The sequence below is a fragment of the Ooceraea biroi genome, chromosome 11, assembly GCF_003672135.1.
Source record: "Ooceraea biroi isolate clonal line C1 chromosome 11, Obir_v5.4, whole genome shotgun sequence".
In the NCBI taxonomy this organism is placed as follows: Eukaryota; Metazoa; Arthropoda; class Insecta; order Hymenoptera; family Formicidae; genus Ooceraea; species Ooceraea biroi.
Window position 1 is genome coordinate 3,319,447 of NC_039516.1, and position 22,971 is coordinate 3,342,417.

Consider the following 22,971-nt stretch of genomic DNA (forward strand, 5'->3'; position numbering starts at 1 on the left):
CGGGAGTATTAGTGAGTCAATAAAACACGTTGTTACGTGAAAGTGCTTTATTCCTTTCGAAGATCGTTCATCGCAGACAATGGCGTCGGGAATGCCGCTCTCATTTATCGCGCAATATGTGTGCACGCGTGCACGAACTCGCGCGCGCGCGCGCGCTCGCGCACGTGCACGCGTATGCGTACATATATTTATATACACATATATGCCCCATGTGTGTTTTATATTTATATATAAATATACATACCCTCTAATAAGCGATCCTAATTATCGAGTAAAGTACCGTCTGATATTAAAAAATACGCATGTATATGTACATATACAATTACAACACACGCCAGGACGGCAGGAATCCTGGTCCAGCGAGACCTTAATAATGCTTTTTTTTAGAACGAAGGTCAAAATGTACAGTATATATATTTTACATACTTATCATTTCAGCAATAACAATTTTATTGTACGTAGACTTGCAAAAATTAAATAAATCATGACAGTGATACATCGCGTATTGGACGGAAGGGCCCAAAACACTGCGCAGAGGTGTGAGAGGAAATTATAGATTTAAATTCGGTCGAGGTGCGATTGCTTCTTCATATTATCTGTTTCTCTCTGTTTCTCTCTCTCTCTCTCTCTCTCTCTCTTTCTCTCCTTTGTTTTAGTTTCTTACTTTCTTTCCCTTTCTCGCTCTTCTTCCTATTCTCATTTGCTCTCGCCTTTATTCTTCCTTTCCCTTTCTTTCACACTTTTTTCTCTCAGTTTCTCTCACACACACTCTTTTTCTTTCATTCACTCATTCATGCTTACTCTACCTTCCTTTTTATCATCTGCGAAAAGCGGTCCAGCTCGCGTAACACAAACGGAGAGCTTTACATTTCGGTTGTGAAAATATTCACTAAATATCCGGGAGGTGGGGCTAAAGATTGCGGGAAGTCGAAAACAGAGTCTCGGCTTATAAAAAATTATTCCTTCGAAGCATGCCCAGTAATACCAGACAAATGATATCACGTCCTTTCTTCTCCGTTTGATCCTCCTGCATTGATCCTCCTTTGGTAGTAACGGCACGGTATGTTATTTCTCTTTTTTTTCTCCTGTATCGTTTTTCTTCTGCTCCTTTATATTACAATAATTAACATCGTCACATACAGACTTATACGCTAACGATATGACTACAGCTCCAAACCAGCAGAGCGTTCATCGATGAAGAAGTGAGAACAATAAGTTTTACGAGTTTCTTTTTCTCTCTCTCCCTTTCTCTCGTCTCTTTCTTTCTTTCATTTACACATGCTCTCTTTCACACACATCTTGTTCATTCGCTTTATACTTTTTATTTCATTTTTTCATTTTCGGAGGGAAGGTCTTTCTCACTCTCTTTCTCTCTCCCTTTCTCACGATTGATAAGACTGATATGCCAATTTATTTATAAAATGTTACAAATTATTCGCGTGAGCGCTGTCTCGTGTATACACGGGCTTGGAGTGGCAAAAATCGAGGTCCTGCCATTTATCGATATTTTCTGATTAGCAATATTACATTACCGCTTTTAAAGATGGCACACGAAAATCGATATTTTCAGCCAATAATACCGTCAATAATGCCGAAACATTATCACTGTTACTGCTAGCATTAAAAGTAGCAAAAATGTATTATATATTTCCAGAATATCGATATTATTCTGTCATCTCCGAAGATGGGAAAAATCGATATTCAAAAACTATCGACAATATGCCATCTTTAAATATATTCAGGATCGTTCGCGATCTTTTCAGAGTTTTGCAAATATTAGCAGAAGAGTGAGGTGCCGCGTGGATATTTTTTTCATTCATTCGGTTTCACACGGATCACAATCGGATTCAAATCGAATCACAATCGGATTGCGCAATTGGATTACAGTCAAATCTTAATCAGATCACGATCCAATCGCAATCGCATCACAAATCGCAGTAAGATCACGCTCGAATTACATTCAAACGGTAGCAGTGATTTGATTTGTGTGTTCTAAAGTTCCAGAACACTGTAGAGCCATATGTTTGAGGGTTTAAGCTTAATAAATTCGCCATTGGCGCCAGCAAGATGACGAACCAGGATTAATCCTTGTATATCGCAATTTTTACACACGACCGCAATAAAATGTCACTTGTATAAAGAGCACACCATAATTTATCAATTTGTGACTCGTGTGAAATCGCTTTTACTTTCTTCCTGCTCGCGATCGGGGAGTTTTCAGCGTGGCTTAGCACTCATTTGATTTCATATTACCGATCACTCGACGTCGCACTATCTCTAATTAGCGATAATTAATTGGCAGCGAAGAACTCGTCAGTTATGCGAATCGGAGACTTTCCGATTAACCGTTTGAGCGCGAGAGAATCTCTAATGTAATAAAATATATTGCGCATTTTTTCAATACGTTTGTCCGATTTTGATAAATTCAGGATCGATGGGATCACAACGACGTAACACAAATATAATTAATAAGTAGATGTAATTCTATTATGTATGCAAAATTGTAAATTTTACATACTCAAATAAGCAATTTAAATTCACAATAATAAAAGAGAAAATCACATTACATCTTACGAAGAACTGAAACACGGAATCGAGAAGGATATTGTTAGCAATCAAACGGTTAAATCACGCGAGTTACTCTCTGTTACTCCCAAAACAAAATAAAACGTTCTTTTCATTTATCTATTTTAATTAAGAACAATTAATAACTCATCTTAAACCAGTGAATCGCCAAGAGAAATCGCAAATTAAATTTACGTCTTAATTATGCATTAAAGCGAAAACTTCTGCTTTGTTACTTGAGAAACAATGTAAATAAAGAGAAATAATAAAATAATCTATATCGTTCCGATATCCGTTCTTTCAGAATATTTATATCTCACATTTACCCCGTTTCCCTCCCTCCCATCCTTATCCGCGAATCACCGATTCGATTTTACGAGAATACTTTGTTGGGATACTATAACTATTTGCACCGGATCTTCCGAGAATACTCCCAAGAACTTTGCATGCGTCTTAAATTTAAATCGAGAAAGACATTAAGTGATTAATTAAAACGTACATAGACTTATTGACAAAAGTCTATATTTAGTCTGCTGGAGTCTTTGAACCTTTTAATAGGCTTCCAAAGTTCTTACGAGTATATCCGAATTACCCTGTATATTCATATACGCGCTAATGATTGCTAATGAATGGTTCATCGACCAATCGACTGACACGGGTGGAGTGTTCGCTTTTTAACCCTTTATAGGGGACCATACTTTCTTTAAAATTATAACCTGAGAAATTAGCGTTTATAATAGTCTGAGTCTTCTGTGACACGTACTTGAGCTTAACTTGAAAAATTATCCGAGTGATCTATCTTTCGTAATAATTAATAATTCTATGATAATTCGTTAATTAAAATTTTCAAAAATTAATTTCCATCTATTCTCTCTCTCTCTCTCTCTCTCTCTCTCTCTCTCTCTCTCTACTACGAAATACGTTAGCTCCAACGCTAAATAATACGTCTTTAGATCACATTAAACTCCAGGCGTTCAGAATCTATAAAGGGTTAAAGATCTGAAACAAGTTTCAGCACAAACAAGGAATGTCGCAGTACATTATATCAACATTTAATAAAGTATCTGAAACATTAACAAACGGGCTATATGAGCACTACATGGCTGCTCTTAATGTACAGCTAGTGGATAGGGATCATTTCATCCCTAGTACGGGCCTATCGATAGATTCCTGTTTTACACTTACCCTCGAGAACTGTACATCATCCTTATCAACTTCCCTCGTAACTCGACGAAAGGAACATAATTATTGATGGATATATATAACAACGCATCCGTTTCACTTTGTAACAAATTCGATCTCTCTTTTTCGCATATAAAAGGATTTCTACATATTCTCCGTATCTCTCGCGTCTCGTTCCTTTAACCAACGAAAACATCTCATTCCTCCTTTTTCTCACGAATGTTTCTTGGTGTTGGTATTATTGGATATGCTTGTCATGATATTTCAGTACACGTGATTTCCTCTGACGCATGTTTAGCTTGCTCGGTCCCATCCTCTCTTTTCCAGTTGCAAATGATTCGCTGTCATTAAGAATTCACTAACATAACGGCGACCCTACTTTGCGCAAATAAACATAATCTTACATCGTTAACTGAATTGTGTTCGCGCATCTTACATGTGGAATCTGAATGAATCATCTTTGAAACTCTCTGGACGTAAAGAAACGAATAAGAAAAAAAACACGAGAAATGCTTCGTATAAATTATCTATTGCTACTGTTTGAAAGTTCCGAGAGTGATAACTTCGGAAATCAGTTTTATTCGCTTACAAACTGCGCGATTATTTCCAGAAAGTTAACTATTAATAATCGGGGGAGCAGCCTTTTATATCTTTACTTCATTTAACAGCTACAGATGTGCACTCGGATATACCGCGCGTAAATTGTCGTATCGTCTCTCTTCCAGTATAATGAACGTACAACGAAAGTAGCTTAGATCATCGTATAAATAAGATCGATATTAATCGTTGCCCTGAGTGCCTTGGTACCCGGCTAACGGAACTTTACCTCCGTTAGTTCCCAATCTTTCACGAAAGATGCACGAGTCGCGATAATAAATTCTGTTAATGCCAAAACAAGCAACAGCTCTAAACTCATGGTAGCTCATCAAAGATTTAAGTTTTATCCGAGACGCTTGACATTAAGGATTCGTAACAACAAGATTTTGTGCATAGGTTCGCAGAAACCTGCAGAATCATGGATTTGTCAGTAAAGGATCAGTAAAGAAACGCGACAGATTCCAAAGGAACTAATTATCCAATAAATAGTACAATTGTGTGTCGTATCACAGTTCTCTTTTTCTGGTTGAACGAAGTCATTATCGAGCCTCGTGCATCGTTACCATTTTGTATTTCATCTTTTATATGTGATCGTGCTGATTCTCGCTGAAATCGGCAAATAATTACACTGAATTTTCTTTTCCCCATTCATCGACGGAGCGCAGGGACCCGTTACGCATATAGAAATAGTGGCTTTACAAAAAATCACCGTCGGAGGACGTAGGACATCGATCGGCCTCCTGGCGGCGTTCGCGGGCTTGTTAGAAAAATTAGCGGTTCTTACTTTTTTCTTTTTAATCATAATAGTTATCTCTCTCTCTCTCGCTCTCTCTTTCTCTCTCTCTCTTTCTCTCGTAGGATCATTTGGCGCAGGCGAAAAATAGATTATATGTGTTACACGCTGTCTCTTTCTCCACTTCATACTCAGGCTTACTATCGCGTATTTCTCTCCTTTTCTCTTCCGATATTTTTCTCTTTTTTCGTTTTTTCCTTCCTTACTCGTATTTTTCCTCCCCTTCCCTTTACTGATAATAGTTCACGTTTAATTCTGAATAAGGCGATGGACTTAGTTCCTCTTAGCGCTTATAAACTTAATAAATCTTTTGTTTGTTTGTTAAAACGGGCCAGGTGGGCTCTTAGCGTAACCCGGGGCAACTCGGCAGGATATTTGTGTGAGCTAGTACCGTTAAGAGTATAGTTATCTCTCTTTTCCTCTGGTATTTATACACCATTGAATGTATATCCTGTAGTAAATCGCTTATTACTTCTCATTGTTCCTCCTTGCATATTCATCTTCTCATTCTGTCTGTTAAAATGCGTACAAACGGAGATGCGGAATCATATCATGTACATTTAACGTATCGAGGGAAACGTGGCGCTTGTGACTTATCGGTTATTATTAGTGTATTCCCATTTTATTCATTACGCGTTATTACTATTTTTTTATTATTATTTTTAATTTTACTTAGTAATTATTTTATTAATGATCCTTCGATTAACGATCGAATGACTGCCGCCGCTATTTTTGCCTCTCGTATCTCTTCTCCTTTCTCTCTCTGTTTCGTACATTTCATAGTCGCGATCTCGATGCGCCACAGAATTCTTAATTTTTTTCTCCTCTTTTATTTCCTTCTCATTGATTTCTTCACACATATTTTATATATCTTTTCCCGCCGTTCGTACCTCGGAAAAGTTTCGAGAGTGATTGCGCAAAGTCGATATAATAATTAGATGACTCTTCCCCCATTAAATCACGTTAGTACAAGCTTCACACAGCCAAAAAATGAAAAGCACTTAAAACAGTGCTCAACACTATATAAACGAGTCCTTGTTCAATCAATTAATTAATTTAATTAATTCACGAAGCGGATTCTGACCGACTAGAATGGCAGGGATGGCCGCCACCGCGTGCAGCCCTCGCGTTACAAATTCTTTATATACTTTTTGGTTTCTTTAAAGATTTTTTTAGCCTACTAAATAGCTTATTCGAAAATCATTCTTATCATCCGTGTACGTTGTTTTATGCATATGTTCTGTGTGTGTTTTATGTGTGTATGTGTATCCACGTGTATGCGTGTGTATACATAGTAACATTAGTACTTTCTACTCTTCGCGCAAAGGAATTACTTCTCTCTGTTTTGCAAGTTTGCGAGCGACGTGTTCTCTTTTTCTCCTGCGATTTACCTGCCCCGTGTCTTCTCCCGGCCTCCGTTAGAGAGTTACATATACATATCTCAGGCGTATATATATTTATATATCATGTACATGATATATAGGGTATTTCGTCAAATGTAGGAGTTGGTAGCAGACACTTATTCCTCGATGAATTTGCAGACGATTTTTCCTCGAAGAAGCTTCGGTACTAGAACCTAATTGCGAAATTGTTTCAAAGTTAAAGAGCTTCAGCGAATCAAGCCTCGGCAAAAATAAGCAGGAATTTAATGCGACGTTCGATTAGCAAGCCAGTTAAAGTTGAGATTCCAAAAGTTTCTGATAAATTACGACTTCGAATGAAACTTCCAAGCAGACTCGAACTCACCGAGAAATGCAACTTTGCTACTGATCTCCGAACTTTACGATTCACCCTGTATATGATATATCTACACGCATTTACACGTAATACTTGTCGCGGCACAAATCAATCGTCGAAAACGTCGTCCGAGTGATAATAAACGCGTTCGCTTCAACTCTTATGTTATTTTCAGCGACTTTAATATTTGACCATATAATACCTAAATATATCACTTGAAAGCGATCGTCTCGATCTACGAGCGCTCGCACTTGCTTCTTATTTCTCGCTTCTATCTCAACTTTTTTACTATTTTCTCCTCTCTTTTTTTTATGAGCGGCACTCGAGCATCCTCCGCGCCGTAACATCCTTATCTTGTTTTAAATGCGCGAGGATTCGTTGCGATCGATTCTGCCCTTCGCGTATTCGATTATTCGTTCGCGAGACGATCCGCGACCGAATTCTTTTTTATTTGACACGTCGGGCGACTAATTTTAGCAGTTTATTGCTATTTTAATTCGATAACGCTGTCACTCGGGCAAGATCGAGCGGGGAAAGGATCAATCGCGACGATCCGATCAGAGAAGGATCAGACAAGACGGAGGACATCCGAGAGCGACACTCTAAACTGCCGGCACCCTAAACTGCTTTACTTACTCGCTTTATCTTTTTTGTATAATAATATTCGTAATATCCTACCCAGCCTGATTACCGTACGCGCGTTATTAATTATTACTATTGTTATTATTAGTTATTTCTGTTTTGGTTAATCAAGAAAAGGAACTCGACGGTGCGCCGACTTGCTCCTCTTCGCGTCTCCTTCCGGCATTAATTAATTAGCAGACGAATCTCATCTCGTTCTACGGCGACAGCGGAATATAACTCTAGCTTCGTAGCGAGACTAGTTCTTCTCCTTTCTTATTTGTTACCTAATTATTTCGGAATGCATCTTCGACTCGCATAATTCACCACCGATAATTCTTTCTCTCCCTCTCACTCATTCTCATTCACGCGCGTGCATTCGTTCATTACTCATTATTCGTTCGCTTGTTCTTTTCGTTTTCGCGTACATTCATACTTTTCGTTCTCCCCTTCGTTTTCTACCTTTTTCACGGATCCTCGGCGGAGGGACGTTTTAATAAATGACAATCGCTTTGTCGATTCTTACAGACCTGTGGAAAGGATCATAGGGGAGAAACGTTCCTTTCCCTCTTCCTCCGGGAATGCGGGTGACTTAATTTTACAGAAGGAACATCGGCGATACTCCCGTTCGCTCATTTTACGTCTTTCGCAAGACACCGTCTTATGCCTCGATGCACAAACGTAATGTCAAAAGTTGCTTACTTCCGCGACACCTCGTTTTCTCTCTCTCCTCCCTTTGTACGCGTAATTAAAAGTAGACACGGCGTAACGTAATGGAAGTCCAACGGATTTTAGGGGTTTTGCTCTAACACGGAGACTTTCATTTCGGAGGCCGAAAAATATTTTCGAAATTACTAACTAACTCTCCCACGGATAAATAATATCGATAATATAAAATTTTGACGAAACTTTACTGTTGTCATAGAAATATCATTTTTTTCATGCGGTTTGATTGATTTGACGAGCAATTCGAATAGAACAAATGTCGAATATAATTATTAGTACTTGATCTACATGCGATTATAATGAGAGCGATGTTTGCAGCAGAAACAATCAGAACAAACCAGAGATCCGTCCATCTTTGAAAGTTCGTCGTGAGAGCTCCACCCCTCGCATCTATTTTCGAGTGACGAAAGTCTGCCGATGGAAACCGAATGGAATAATAACGCATCTGGCATTTCACAGTATTTTCTCGATCTGTCGGCGGTCCAGTTTTCGTGTTCATTGAGCCGACTATATACAACTGTCTCGGCTTGATTGATTCTACGGAGATTTGGAATTTTGGTACAATTATTATCGATAATTTCGCGCGTAGACGCAGCGACTACGATGATGTCGTAGTTCGCCGCACCTAATGGCTATCTTCGTGTACACTAACGGCTACTGGCTGCCTAGCGGAGTAGTTCCTCGTTATCTAGAGATACGTCACCATAGCGTGTTTTTTTTTGTTCGGTAGTAGTAGCAGCAGTAGTAGTAGTAGTAATAGTAGCAATAGTAGTTAATAGTAATAGTAAATAGTAGTGATAAGTAAGTAGTAGTGGTAATAGTAGTGGTTGCAGTAGTGATAGTAGTAATAGCGGTAATAGTAGTAGTAATAAAGTTATCGTTTATACTAGAACATTTTCACGCTCGTGTCTCGTGCTCCCATGCGTGCACACATTCTTCCTCCCTTTTCTCGATTTTAGCTAGGCTGGTAATTTGATGCGCGGTTTTTTTATACTTTGCTCTTTTTTATTACTTCTATACTTCTTCTTCTCGGACTAAATCAGCGAGGCGAGAGGTTCGAATATTGTATTAAAAGCGAGTAACGTAAACCTCCGTGTAATTATTTGTATTAATAATATCCTCTATTTCATTATCTCTCTGTTTCTCTTCCTGTCTCGCATCCTCTTCCAACCTCGCGTTCTTCCTCTCACACTCTGTTCTCTCATTTTCTCATTTTTCTCAGTTTCTCTAGTTTTTTCTCTCTTTCTTTCTTTCCTCGTTCATCTTTGTATCACTCACACGTTCACTCACTCATATCGTCATTCAACCCACTCATTCACACGTATCGCGGAATAAAGTTTCACCATCGTCGACATCGTGTCTATTAAAAGACGAGATTAGCCGTCTGTTAAAATCGCTTCTAAGATTACCTACAGAAATCGAATTAATTATTTTCTCTTTCTTTTTTTTCTTTTGGGTTGGTTGCTTGCTTCGTCACTTGCCGTGTAATCTCTTGCACTTTGCCTAAAACGGCCGATACATAATAAAATATAAGAACAAGGATTTTTCTAATTAAATGCCTTTTCTAGGTAATTGCTCGCCTTTGGTTTTGTCGCTCAGCAACATCTACTTTCTCAAGTGTTACCGCTTGCAGCTATTTCTTTATCTTTTATATTTTAATATTGGCAAACTAATCTCTTACGTCTTGCTCCTACATCTTGTTTTTAACTCTTCATTATGTATCAGCCTCGAATCACATGCCCTGCATCCTCTGTTTTTACTCTAGACGGGGGGGGATTATAATTAACCCCTTCAGTACCAAACTAAGTACAGTGATCTAAGTAAAACCGTTATTCCGCAAATTCGAATTAGCTTTCACTATTAACGAAGCTTAATTTTTCAACATATGCTAACCAATGGAAACTAACGCGCGATGTATGGTGGATAGATACCGAAAAGATTCATCTGGGCTGCTTCCTTCTTTTTTTCTGAACTCGTCGTACAACGATCGAACATCGGCAACTCTGGGAGGTGGAACGAGGATCTTGCGTATTCATTTGCATGTATTCCTCCCCTTCTCGTACGTGTATCCCTCAATTCTACACGAGTGAAGGTTGCGCTTCGCGACTCGGCTCTCTCATCGAATTTAGATCGAATCAGCGCGTTGAGGATCGATCGAATTGGGTCGATTTGGCTCCGTAGGATGTACTTGAGGTAAAACCTTGGCGCGATATAAATCGAGAGCGGTGAAATGGCAGTCTTGGTGATTTTGCGACGTGCTTCCGTCGTACGGAAAGAGGTGAAACTTCGAGACGAAGAGATTTGGGAATCTGGGGAGATCTGAATTTGAATATCGATTGGCGTGCCAATTCGTCTTCTAAACAGTAACTTGTCTCGACACACCACGTGTCTTCCTCTTCCTCCTCGGTGTGTATTACGTTATTATCGACTAACTTAAAGCCCAAAACAAGATTTAAATTATCTTTTCTCATCGTTAGCATCGCAACGTTTTACATACAATGTAACATTACTGTCGAGTTTAAAAACTATTTTTAATACTGATCCCTTTGAAAATTTGCGTATAGGAGAGGAAGAGGAAAACTATAACGCTTTCTCTGGACATTTTACGACGTTTTAGCAAGCTCCCATTCCTTTTAATTAAAGGAATGTTCTTGGCAGCTTCTAGACGAATCGAAATTTAGTTCCATAAAGAATCACAATGATTCTTTGATCTTTGAGCTTCGATAAAGACGAAGAACGCCATCTATGAACTACTTTTAACACACGCGTACTTTCAAACTTATGCATGCTAATCGTCGTCGTCATTATTCTCCTCTTGGTGCAAGCAATCACCCACGATTTTTGAAAAGTCATTATCGCATACACTGAAGACAGGAGTGTCAGATCGTACGCGTCGAAAGGCTAATATTGTGATTTTGGCGTAAATTTGCGCGCCATCGGCAGACATCTTCGATTTTTGATTTTTCGAGCGCTTCTTATTGTTACAATCGCACGCACCGGCATCATTTTTCATATTCGATATATCGTATAAACTCTAAACTCACTGTCCAAACGGATATGCACCCTCAATGCTTTTAATGTTGGTGCTTACTTTCTACTTTTTTCACCTCGCCTCTATATGCGTGAATATAGATAATTCTTATATGTAACACGAAGCTGTTTAATTATAACGATAAAACTGTGCTCTAATAAATTTGGACGTTAGTAAATAATCCTTTTTAAAAGTCTGGCGATTAGTTTAAGTAATGTTTTGATTTTCCACGTTGTGACACTAAATTATTTTCCAAGCTACATTCGATCTAGATAATTTTATCATTTTGCAATTTTAAGCAGCGAGGGTGCAATCCGACATCCGTTGAATAATTTTCGTGATCACGTGCGGATATCATCGAGGTCGTTTGTGTTATCATTTTCGCAAATCTTCTAACATCGTAGATCGACATTGTCGATAATTCAAAATTAATTTATCATCTTTTAGTAACGATGACGCCATTCGACTTCGATCTTATCGCTTCGTTATTTCATATACAGGTGCGCGAATGTAACAAACCGGAGATAAATGAATCACGTTACCCAATTGTTTCGCATTAATAATGTACCGTATAACATGGCAATCGGATACGAAAATTGGCTTACTTGGTGTTCTTTATGAAAAAAGATGAAAAGAAACAGAACAGTCTTTTCGCCACGTGACAGGTTCTTTCTCTCTGCCTCTGCAAACCTCATCTTACGGTCCTTCGTCCTTGAATGCTTCGCTTTTCCTTTTTCGCCTCTTCCGCAAGCAGCGTCTTCCAAATGTCCTCGTCCGCACTCGCGATTAATCGTAAAACATACTTTGTTAACTTACCCTCGCCCTACGTGTGTACGGTACTCGATTAATTGTATCGATAATAATTAATATAGTATTATCTGGTACGATCCCCGTTGCTTCCGCCGTCTACCGGCTCCCCCCCTCCCCGTCTCACTCGGCCGAGAGCCGGAAAAGCCCGCAGGGACGGGGGGACACTCGACGGCGCTTATACGAAGACGCCGCGATGTTTCTTCGTTATCATTTGTTACATTTTCATTTCTTTTTTTTTGTTTTGAACACTGGAGTCGGTGGTGTGGGGAGGGGGTTCAGGTCGCGCGCGCGCGCGAGCACACACGCACACGCACGCACGCGAGCGAGGAATATCCCGTCCCCTTCGTTCGCACGTGGGTCCTTACGCGGGGCGCAAGCTCTCCAAGGAGGTGGTGAGGAAGGTGACGACGTCTCGAGAGCGGGGTGCTTTTTCGTTCCTCCCCTCTCTCGCTCCTCGCACATTCTGGATCCCGCCACACCTCTCCCAACATCGATTTCTCGTAACATCCTCGATGGGAGAAGAAGCGTTCCTGACTCAGCTCCTTCATGATCCCTCACGACTCTAACCCGAAGTGCCCCTCGTGTTGACGGACCTGGTTGGACAGGCTAACGAGCGACGCTGGTGCTAGCCGCTACGACGACGTGTGAAGGAGGCCTACGTCAGGCACCGCAGGGAGCTGCAGTTGCTCTTCGACAACTGGCTCAGTAACGGCCACCACGCTGCCACCGTCTCCTTCACTGAAATCCCAAAAGAGAATATCAGCCACATTATGATATTTTTATATCGAATTTGTGAACTGCGGAATCAACGTACCTAGTAGTCAGACGTCAGTCTCGATGCTCACGCAGGCTGGATTGATATTGTTATTGTGGCGAGGGTTGCAATTTGACTTCTTAGTAATCTCCGGATGAGTAAACAGAGTGCCCTCCTCCAATTCCATTATATCCGACGAGGACTCCGACATCGAGATCTTCTTCAGACCTAACAGGGACACATGTGCATATTTCCATAAGCTCTGCAACTTTCACGCCATGCGCTTGGGATGGGTCATATGTCTTCAATGGCGTTCGAAATAAATGATATGTTACGTGAACCGTGCGCTATTCGGCGTACCTAAAGTGCCAGGAAGATACGGGCAGCTGGTTACGTGATTGAAGTTCTGCGACTGCATCTCCTCCTGGTCAGTCTCACGATGATAGAAGTAGTTGAAATTGGAGACAATGACGGGGACGGGTAGGGCAATCGTCAAGACGCCGGCAATCGCGCACAACGAGCCCACGATCTTCCCCCAGACTCCCACGGGCCTGTAACAGAATCAAGAGAAATATCAAATCACTAGGCTCTGCCGTATATGCCGACTTTGGGAGCGTGATCGCAAACTTTAAACTTCAGTGCTAGGTGTGGTGTTTCTATCTTGTGTGAGTCTGCCGTGTCGAGAGTGTGGCGCTACTTATGCGGTACTGGAGGCTCCTATGACGATCGTGTGCGTTGGCGGAATGTTAAATGAGGTGGACACGTACCGTGGTACATTGCAGCATTACACACTGATTGCGTACGCCACGTGTCCAGCCGATTTGCCCAAGTACACCTTGCCCCATCGGTATCGATCACAGACGCGCACCGAGAAAGACAGAGAGCGAGAGACCACCTTTCTCCAACTAGTGCGTTTCAGTGATTTTCTGAAGACACGTTCTCCATTTTCCATTCGGCCAACGCCACGCAATTAATTCTACACGTTCTTGGCCGTATATAGCGTGACGCGTGTCTAGTATAAGCGGGCACTCTAGGCTAGACTAGGGGACTAAACGTAAGGACTCGCTAAAACGGCCTTCTGATAATGTGCCGCAAGTTCCTCGCACGTTGGAAAAAACACGTTGTGCTGCTGACCCACTGAGAACAAAAGCATCAACTTGTGCCGTTTCCTTCTTGTTAGACTTTACACATTGATGTTGATCGATCAATCCGTATTGGTACTTGCACTTGGTTGCGCTTCGTTGCAGTGGGACCGAAACAATTCGACATGTCGATGATGCATAGTGAAGGCAGGCACTTGACCGAATCAATGCTTCGAGTTTTCGAGAAGAATAGGACAATTGAGTGCCGATCATCCCTTTTGCAGACGTTCGCGAAATGTATTATATAGGTATGATCGATAGTATAATCACGACATGTGCTAAATATAATCAACAGTATAATTGCTCTGAAGTGGCATAAAGAATCATGATGCCGTTATTAATAGACCGGATAAAAGTAGCCTAATATTTCAGAAATATCGGTTTCTGACGGTCCAATATTGTGGGAACTACATTAATTGCTTATAATCTCGTTAATAATTCGCGTGCACGTAGAGTACACCCACATAATTAACAGTTAAACATCTGCAAAAATTATATCCCGAATTGAATTCAAATACGCGGGCAGAAATGTTGAAACATTGGGGCGTTAATTAGGGAGAGCCAACCACTCCGTATAAACTTGTCTCTACTTTTTAACTTTGACGTTCCACTTAATTTTTCGGCGAATTAATTCGGCCAAGTTTTTCCTCGCTTTTGAACCGGCATTTACGATAAGGTGCCAATTAGATTACGTGCGAATCGTAAGCTCCACGAAAGCTCTCGCCCACCGTACGAATCGATAGAATTAAATATTCAAGAACATCATACTCCAATACGTAAGTACAAACGAAAAGCTCGTCGTATGTTTTTTCTATGTGTCCATTTTTCCCCGTGTGGCTTTCTTTTGCTTTCCTTTAAATCAAGCAACTCAAACTTTAATTCAAAGCAATCAGTTTAATAAAAAAGATATTGAAGATATTTCCATTATTAATTAGAGAACAATCAAAATGCGTATTTTATATGTAAATAGAGGACGATGTACTTTAATTCTCGATTGAAAAAAATTTTTAAGATTATAGAGAGAACCTAACTTCTCTACTAAAGGGCACGATATGGTGGTTGTTGTCGATTAACCGCTCGAAAGCCATTGGATGTGAACTTTTCGTTGATATTTAAGTATCGATATAACAAGTTCGTTGATAGACGGACAACTCGTCTACGTTAATTTGTTAAAGTGAACAATCATTAAAGTGAGATTATCGAGGCATTACATTAATTGCAAAAAAAAGAGATCATTCCCGCAAAAGTGTCACTGTACTATGGGCCTTCGTGATCCATGACCAATGGTGATCATAATAATGGCGATGTAATCGTGAGAAGTAATGGAATCGAGCAAGAAAAAGTGAAGTTCGTAATATAATAATCGTGACTGTTAATAATGATAAATAGTCTGAGCAAACTGGGCATGCTGGGTAATCGTCAGGCAGAGGGATGCATGCATTGATGCTTCTCATCAAAAAGTCTCGCAAGATCAAAAAAGAACTCAGGAAACCTTTTTCTCGAAAACACACGCAGGGAGCTGTGGAATCAAATTACGGAATCAGGAAAGAGATTAAAATCGACGAAATCCGATTGAAAATTCAAATCAAACCGAAGATCCGTTTAATTAGGGATGCGTCAATCGATCAATTCAGGTCAAAATATGCGATCCGATGCGAATAGTTTTTCATCATTAGTATGGGCATATACAGATATAATAATGGGAAGACTCTGTCCGTTATTTCGATACGTTGAGGCAAGTCGGTTTCCTGGCAGAGTTAGAATGTACCTAAGTGAAGCGAAGGGAAGGAAGGTGGATGTCACGCCCGTCTATCGGGTTTTGTCGAGGGTATCTTACGGTCGGCTCGCCTCTGCTCGGGCTTTCCCCTAAATATCGTACTCGCTGTTTCAAAAGCGATTCACGCCAGTAAATCGCAGGCGTGCGTGAGCTACGCGGGTCGATGGCGTTCAACAATCATTCGGTAGGGCAAACTGCGTCTGCTTTTGCGCAAAGTCGATCACACCATCGTTCGCGTCATCGAATTACTTCTAATAAAATAAACAAAGATATCGCGGATCACTGGTTTTCCGCCTTGACATTTCTCTGCATTAACGGCGAAATTGAGCACTGAGAATCGCATGGACGAGCAAACTAATTTTCCGTGTAGTTTTAACTTGAGCATTACACGTTAACTCTTTTCTACAGCGCGGAAAAATATATTTTTCGTTTTATTATTCTCGACTCGCGAGAGGAATTTTTTAAAATCGAGAAAATTTATTATTTAGAAAATTATTAATCGTTGACATTACTTAGAGCTACGGTTAGCTCTATGGCTACATCGATTCCTCTTCCGTTGGATGACAATCCGCGGTGTGCAAAGGGCAAGTGTCATAGTCTTGCAAACAATATTGACCATCTATAGTATGAGTTCAACAAACCGCACCGCGGAGGTCATCGGAAGTGGAATAGCCGGACACTTCGCGGCCGTGCGCATTTCGCGGGTGTGTATCGATCAATATACGTGACTGTAGCTGCTTCGAAATCTCTTTGTGATTTTTCTTTTCGTTTTGCGGCGGTTCTGTGTGTAAAGAACGATTGACTTATTGATTTACGATTAAGGGGCAATTGCTCGGCGGATCTTCTAGCACGCAGCACGTCGAAGATTCCTTTCCAATGAGAAAAATTGAAAATATTGATACTCAAAGCTTAAGTCTATAAGTTGAGAATAAACATCAATAAATTGTAAATCAGTTCCAGAAATGTACTTTAAACTTGATAGACTTGATCAACTTAATATAAGAGATAGTTAGAACACTTTGTAGAAGAAGACGTAAATGGGGAAAAGTATTTAGAGAGATAATATGTCGTGAAGTGCAGCATGAAATACGATCTGCATTTATTGGCGTGTTAGACGGAGACGTGTAATTATAGGTCATGTAATTGGACACTGATGTGATAAATAATTGCAGTTCTTGTTCGCGATATTTGGATTTTATGATGAGGAGCGAAAACCGGGGATGATATAGTAATACAGAAAGGATTTCATGTAAAGCGCTTCTGCCAAATTTCCACGTGAAATAACAAAACGTGGAATAACCAAAACGTGCTTCGAGCAATGCGTGCCGACCGGAAGGAAAGACGAAAATAGGAATGAAGAAAGGTGCAATTGGTTGCACCAACAGTCTTGATCTTTTAATATAAATTGGTGAATAAATATGAAACAATTATCATGATGCTAACTACGATACGCATTATTGCTCATTGTTTTTTTTTTATCAAACTGATAGACTCTCTTAAATAGCCACATAAGTTACATACACTTAACACGGAAGTATTTAAACATGTAGCGAATGTTGGTGCAACTTCGACGAGGTGTCGAACGAACGAAAGAGGCCGAGGAGTTGCGTGTGTTTGTTAGATCTCTCTTTCTCTCTCTTTCTCGACGACCTGAAGCAGTCAGTCGCTGTTTTGCGGGCATTAACTAGAGTCTTAAGTGAAAGTGAGTACATCATACGTCATGTCACCATAGCCCACGGTCGTCATCGTGACAACGGCCCACCAGAACGCGTCCGGAATGGACTTGAAGAACGAATTCTCGGAGCCGGCCTCCGCGAAGTATACCGCCGACGAGAATAGCACCACACCTGCAATGCAAGGAAGAAAACACCGGTTCAGTGGGTTTAACGCCCCCGGTGGTTCTGTACCTCATGTCGCCGTAGCCCACGGTCGTCATCGTGACCACCGCCCACCAGAACGCATCCGGTATCGATTTGAAGAAGCTGTCCTGCGTGCCGGCCTCTGCGAAGTAGACCGCCGACGAGAACAGCACCACACCTGCAACGCACACAAGAGGAAGACACGGGTCAAGACGGTGTACGTCATCGTCCACGCGTCGTGTACGTCGGCCCCGCGGACGCAGGATCCGACCACTAGGATCGCCCGATCCGAGCGACCTCCCGATCACACCTGGAATCCTCCGGTGATATATACGTTATCCCAGGCTCAATCAGGATCGCTATGATCCGGGTGACCGGTTGATCGCACCTGGATCGTCCACACGTGGTATATATCGAGCACGTACGACCTGGCTACTAGGCTTCAGTCTGGGGTGACCTCGCGATCTCACATCTGGAACGTTTGCCTTCATTCCCTAAAATTAGAATCAGCCGATCTCGACGACTCCGTTGATGAGAACCTGCACCTCTTTCCATGATGAAAGAACGTTTAGGCCTCCTTGTGTGAATCTATTGTCGTCTTATTGCGTTAGTATGCGGCGTACTCGATGGACAGGAACTTTTCCACCCATGGATGATGACTTAATTATTGATTATGATTTAAGATTTTATCTTTCGATAGAAATGTTAAGTGAGCAAACTTGTACAGCAGAATTTCGTTTACAGTAAATAATATGCAGAATTATAATTATTTTAGTATTAAAATAACATTTACAAAAAAGATTAACAAAGAATATAGATGATATTTTATTAGAATTTTGATAATATTATTTTTCTTTATTCTCCTGTACAATTCCTGCATATTACAATACAGATCTTGAATGACACTGTCTTCTTATATAAATATGCTGAAGTAGTCAAGAAAGAATTGAAAAAAGAATTATATAAAATAATTACAGTCATAGCTGCAATGTAATAAATACAAATTCAATTTCATTTCTTATTGTCATTTTATATAACAATCTAATTCTCTAATAAAAAAATTTTAAAACAGCATCAAACAAGAGCTCGAATCGACCAATATGATGGCATGTGATTACTATATAACAAACAAATCAAGATAAGAAATAATTCATGAAAGTATAAAAAGAAAGAATATTACTCTACTTTTAAGCTCTCAAAGCTAAACTCTAAACTTTTAAACTGGTTTGAAATGGTAACTCTCATAAAAACGCAGATAAAGCTATCATATTCTAAACCCCTGCTTTCCATCTCATCTGCACCCCTTCTGTCCGTCCCCTTTCGAAAGCCATTGTGTCGCGAACAGTCGACAAAGATTTCGGCTTTCGAAAGTTTTCGACTGTTCGATAAACGAACGACGCCATAAATCTTGCTTACTCGTTCCTTTTAACGGCGTATTCGTGTAGAAACGATTACCAACGACCGAAGCTTCCGAAATGACATTTCCAGTGTCTCCGAGTTCGGCGAAGAGGAAAACATCCGGAAAATTACTGAAAAGGCGACTTACTACGAAAACAACTGCACCGATGATTTATCTTTGATACGGTTAAAATCACATAGTTAAATTGTGCAAGCGTTTCTTCATCGGTCTTCAATCATTAACTTAATTGGTCTTCATCACTTCATTGGTTTTTAATAATAATTTTCGCTGTATGTAAATTATTACGTTAATTAAATTTATTTGTATTACACAAGAGCAATAAAATCTGTCTAAGAATTTTGCATCTGGGGATTCTTACATAGATATATAGCGTAGAAAGATCTTTGCACTCAACAATTCAAAAAATTGCTGAACTTTGAATACATCTAACACGCGAGAAACACGCCATAAATCTTCAAATAGTAAAACAAAGTTTAAGCAGTTCGCGACTACGTCACCCATGATAATTCCAAGGTTCTCGCGGGACGGTTTGGAACTACGAAGCATTTGCATACGGTATATGTTACATAATGCAACCAGAAGAACTAGCGAAAGCTCTACGGTTTTCTTTATGACTTTCTCGATACGTCGTTCGTCTATCCGCATTCTTTTCTCTTTTAGTGTAATACTTTATTTCTATTTAACTTGACCCTCTCATCCCCGCTAAATCAACTATAAGTACCAAGAAACTTAAGAAAGAAAAAGAGTTGAATAGAAAAATTAATTTTAGATATTATTATTTGCAACATCTGTATCATTTGGAAATTCTTGTATCATTGCAGTACAGCTATATCGAGGATGCGAGGGTTGCTAATGTAAAGCATTCAAGTACAACAAGAAACATCAATACAACAACGATAGAACGCCTAAGTATGAAACGATTAACTCTACATATTAACAAGTTTCTAATTCTTTCCTAATTGCTATCACTAATTCCTCTCGCGTTATCGAACTCACCGATGAAGAGGAAAAAGATGAGCAGTCCGAGTTCCCTCATCGAGGCCTTGAGGGTTCGCCCGAGGATCTGGAGGCCTTTACTGTGCCTGGATAACTTGAATATCCGGAACACTCTGACCAGCCTGATCACCCTGAGTATCGCCAGGGACATCGCCTGGTTCGTGCTCTTGTCCTGCGGGCTTACCGGCGCCTTGGGTAGATTCAGCGTGTCCTCCTCCTCGGCCACCACCGTGGCGAGGGTGATGAAGTACGGAATGATCGCGATGATGTCGATGATGTTCATTACGTCACGGAAGAAGTTGAATTTGTTTGGGCAGGCGAGGAAGCGCACTGTTAACTCGAACGTGAACCAGATGATACAAATAGTCTCTATTAGGAAGAACGGGTCCGTGATGTCCGGCACTTCGTCCTCCTCGATCTTCGTGCCGTTCGTCGTCGTGTTGAAGACCTTGTAGTGCTTGAACTCGGGCAGCGTCTCCAGGCAGAAGATCACGATCGACAGGAGGATCACGAACACGGATATTATGGCAACTACCCGGGCGCCTTGCGAGCTCTCCGGGTACTCGAACAACAGCCAGACCTTCCTCTGAAACTCGTGCGCGGGCAGCGGCTTTTCCTCCTCCTTGATGAAGCCCTCGTCCTCCCTATTTGAGTTGTTCTTTCATTAATCTCACAATGGCTATTTTCATCAAATGTTCTACAGATTATATTCTCGCATTTACGATGCAGTGTGGTCTTGTGGAAGCCAAGGAGACAAGGCAGCTGAGATTTGAAGGAATAAGGACACGCGAAGTCACGTGACAAGAAAAGTTTAAGAACATTTCCGGATCAACCGACGAATCCTCATGTGAAGTCAAGGAATAATTGGATCAAGTCTAAGGATTAAATCATCAGCGGCGGAGGTAGGGATCTGTGACGCCAACGTTGGTTTTGGGAATCTTCGGAGACTCTCAGGGTCAGGTAACTGACGTTTCCGCTAGCTTTGATAGCTGGGATATTAGGAGGGTGCAACTGAGCTCTTGCAAATCGGGACAGTTGAGTCTGTACCTGAACTTGTTGGTAGCCATCTCGCCCAGCTCGTAGAACTTGATCTCCTCAGAGAAGACATCGAGCGGGACATTGACCGGGCGGCGTAGGCGGCCGCCGCTCTGATAGTAGTAGAGTATGGCATCGAAGGAGGGTCGATTCCGATCGAAAAAGTATTCGTTGCGCAGCGGATCGAAGTATCGGAGCCGCCGTGACGGATCGCCGAGCAGCGTGTCCGGAAATTGGTTCAGCGTACGCAGCTGTGTTTCAAACCGTAGCCCGCTCACCTGTCGATCGCAGCAATCGATTATTGGTACGGTGGCGCCACGCTGGGCGGGGCGCGCCGCTCAAGCGGCTAATTGGGGCGGAGGTGGTTGTAAGGGCTGCTCGTTACAAAGGGACTAACGTATTATCGGGGATTATCACGTCGATCGAATGAGCCACTAACCTGACGTGGTTAACTTATGTTAAATATCTCGGCAGTTTTAGGATTTTTAGTCTTTTGTAGAGAAATCTATAATTCAGCGCTAATCCTCAAAACATTCGGCGAAACTATGTGCATCCGTCCGATTATCTTTCCGAATCGATAATCAATCACATTGGTGAGTATATGACATTCGTGAAAGATTCGTTTCACGATGGATTAGTGATACTGGACGTTTACCAAATCACATTATTTACGGAATGAAGGATCTGATAACTATTATAATATATCATATCTGTATAGCTATAAAATTTCAATGATTTAAAAAATTGTAGAATTTTACTGCGGCAACCCATTCGTCGTGAAAAGATGCACTTCCAGCGACCGGAAGCAGTCTCACACGCTTTAGCGGTAATGTATTTATTTAAATATATCAATTCCAATTATATTTCAAAGCTCTTAGCTCTTTTGTTCTTAACTGAGAACGACGCAATGACGAGAATACGCTAGATCTCGAAAATGCGTATACGCCACACATCGATTTCACGACACCCACTCACTCCACCCACGCGTCGAGCGGCGTGCTTTGACCTCTGCCAAGTTTTCGGGCCTATTACGAGGCGGGAAGGAGGAAGACATAAAAAAAAGCGGTAAAACACTTCGATTGAACCGATTGCTGTAATTGGCGCAATGCAGTCGTGTCATCCGCGAGGACAGATAATTCCGTTCACACAATACGACCTTGGAGCTATATCGTCCCCGATTCCAAGACGAACTTGGATGGCCGCCAAAACGCGGTCTGTAGGTCACTTCATGTCTTCAGATAATCTCGCCTCGTCAAAAAGAAGAGCGCGTGCGAATATTGAACCGCGACTGGAGTTGCTTAACGCGTGAACAGACACGCGCCAATACTGACTACAGTAATCAAAGAAACTATCACGAAAACATGATAGCGCAAAACAAATTACAGAGTAATTTTAAACGTGATCATATTTGAAACCGTTGAATAGAGTCTTACTATTCTTGCGTTGGAAAGCGTCGAATCGAGAATTTATGATACCGAAAAGTTCCTCGAATTAAAGATCCGTGGCGCCAACGTTCCGTAAAGACGAAACTTTTTTGAGAATTTTTCGTTCCAAGAATCTGTGATGCCAAGCATTATAAAGAGCCAGAAAAAAATTGTCGATATGTCTTTCTTGGAATATTTTTCGATGTAGATGATACAAAATAAGAATATATTACGTTTTATTCACGTATAAAAAAATTGCTGCAAGATTGTTCATGGATCCAAAACTGTTGAAAAATGGGACTCAGGATGAAGAGATTAAACGTTGAAATTCCCACTTACGTTGATGACGACCCTCTCGCAAAAGTCATGATCGTGCGGTATGGGCTCGAAGTGTGTGACGCCTGTGTATTGGGTGTGGGGATTCGTCCCATCCTCGTCCTGGCTGCTGAGTTTCGGCAGCGATCTGCAATAATTAAAATCGTAACGTTAATAACTTCTCCGA

General features: G+C 40.9%; 1 protein-coding gene across 12 annotated transcripts in view; it reads right to left on the reverse strand.

The window, feature by feature from the left end:
• Nucleotides 1-34: 34 nt before the first annotated feature.
• LOC105288184 (potassium voltage-gated channel protein Shaker) overlaps nucleotides 35-22,971 on the reverse strand; it is a 98,622-nt gene continuing 75,685 nt past the window's right edge. For 5 of the 12 annotated variants that reach the window (XM_011354242.3, XM_011354241.3, XM_011354249.3 and 2 more), the window contains 7 exons: nucleotides 22,809-22,932; nucleotides 21,058-21,323; nucleotides 20,011-20,654; nucleotides 17,643-17,772; nucleotides 13,177-13,367; nucleotides 12,877-13,044; nucleotides 35-12,800 (listed from right to left, as the gene is read on the reverse strand). In XM_011354242.3, coding sequence (XP_011352544.1) covers nucleotides 12,884-13,044; nucleotides 13,177-13,367; nucleotides 17,643-17,772; nucleotides 20,011-20,654; nucleotides 21,058-21,323; nucleotides 22,809-22,932 — 1,516 coding nt within the window. In that variant the 3' untranslated portion in view covers nucleotides 35-12,800; nucleotides 12,877-12,883. Of the gene's footprint in view, nucleotides 12,801-12,876; nucleotides 13,045-13,176; nucleotides 13,368-17,452; nucleotides 17,583-17,642; nucleotides 17,773-20,010; nucleotides 20,655-21,057; nucleotides 21,324-22,808; nucleotides 22,933-22,971 lie in introns of those variants that run through there. The other 7 variants (XM_011354236.3, XM_011354244.3, XM_011354245.3 and 4 more) reach the window with 4 other exon arrangements.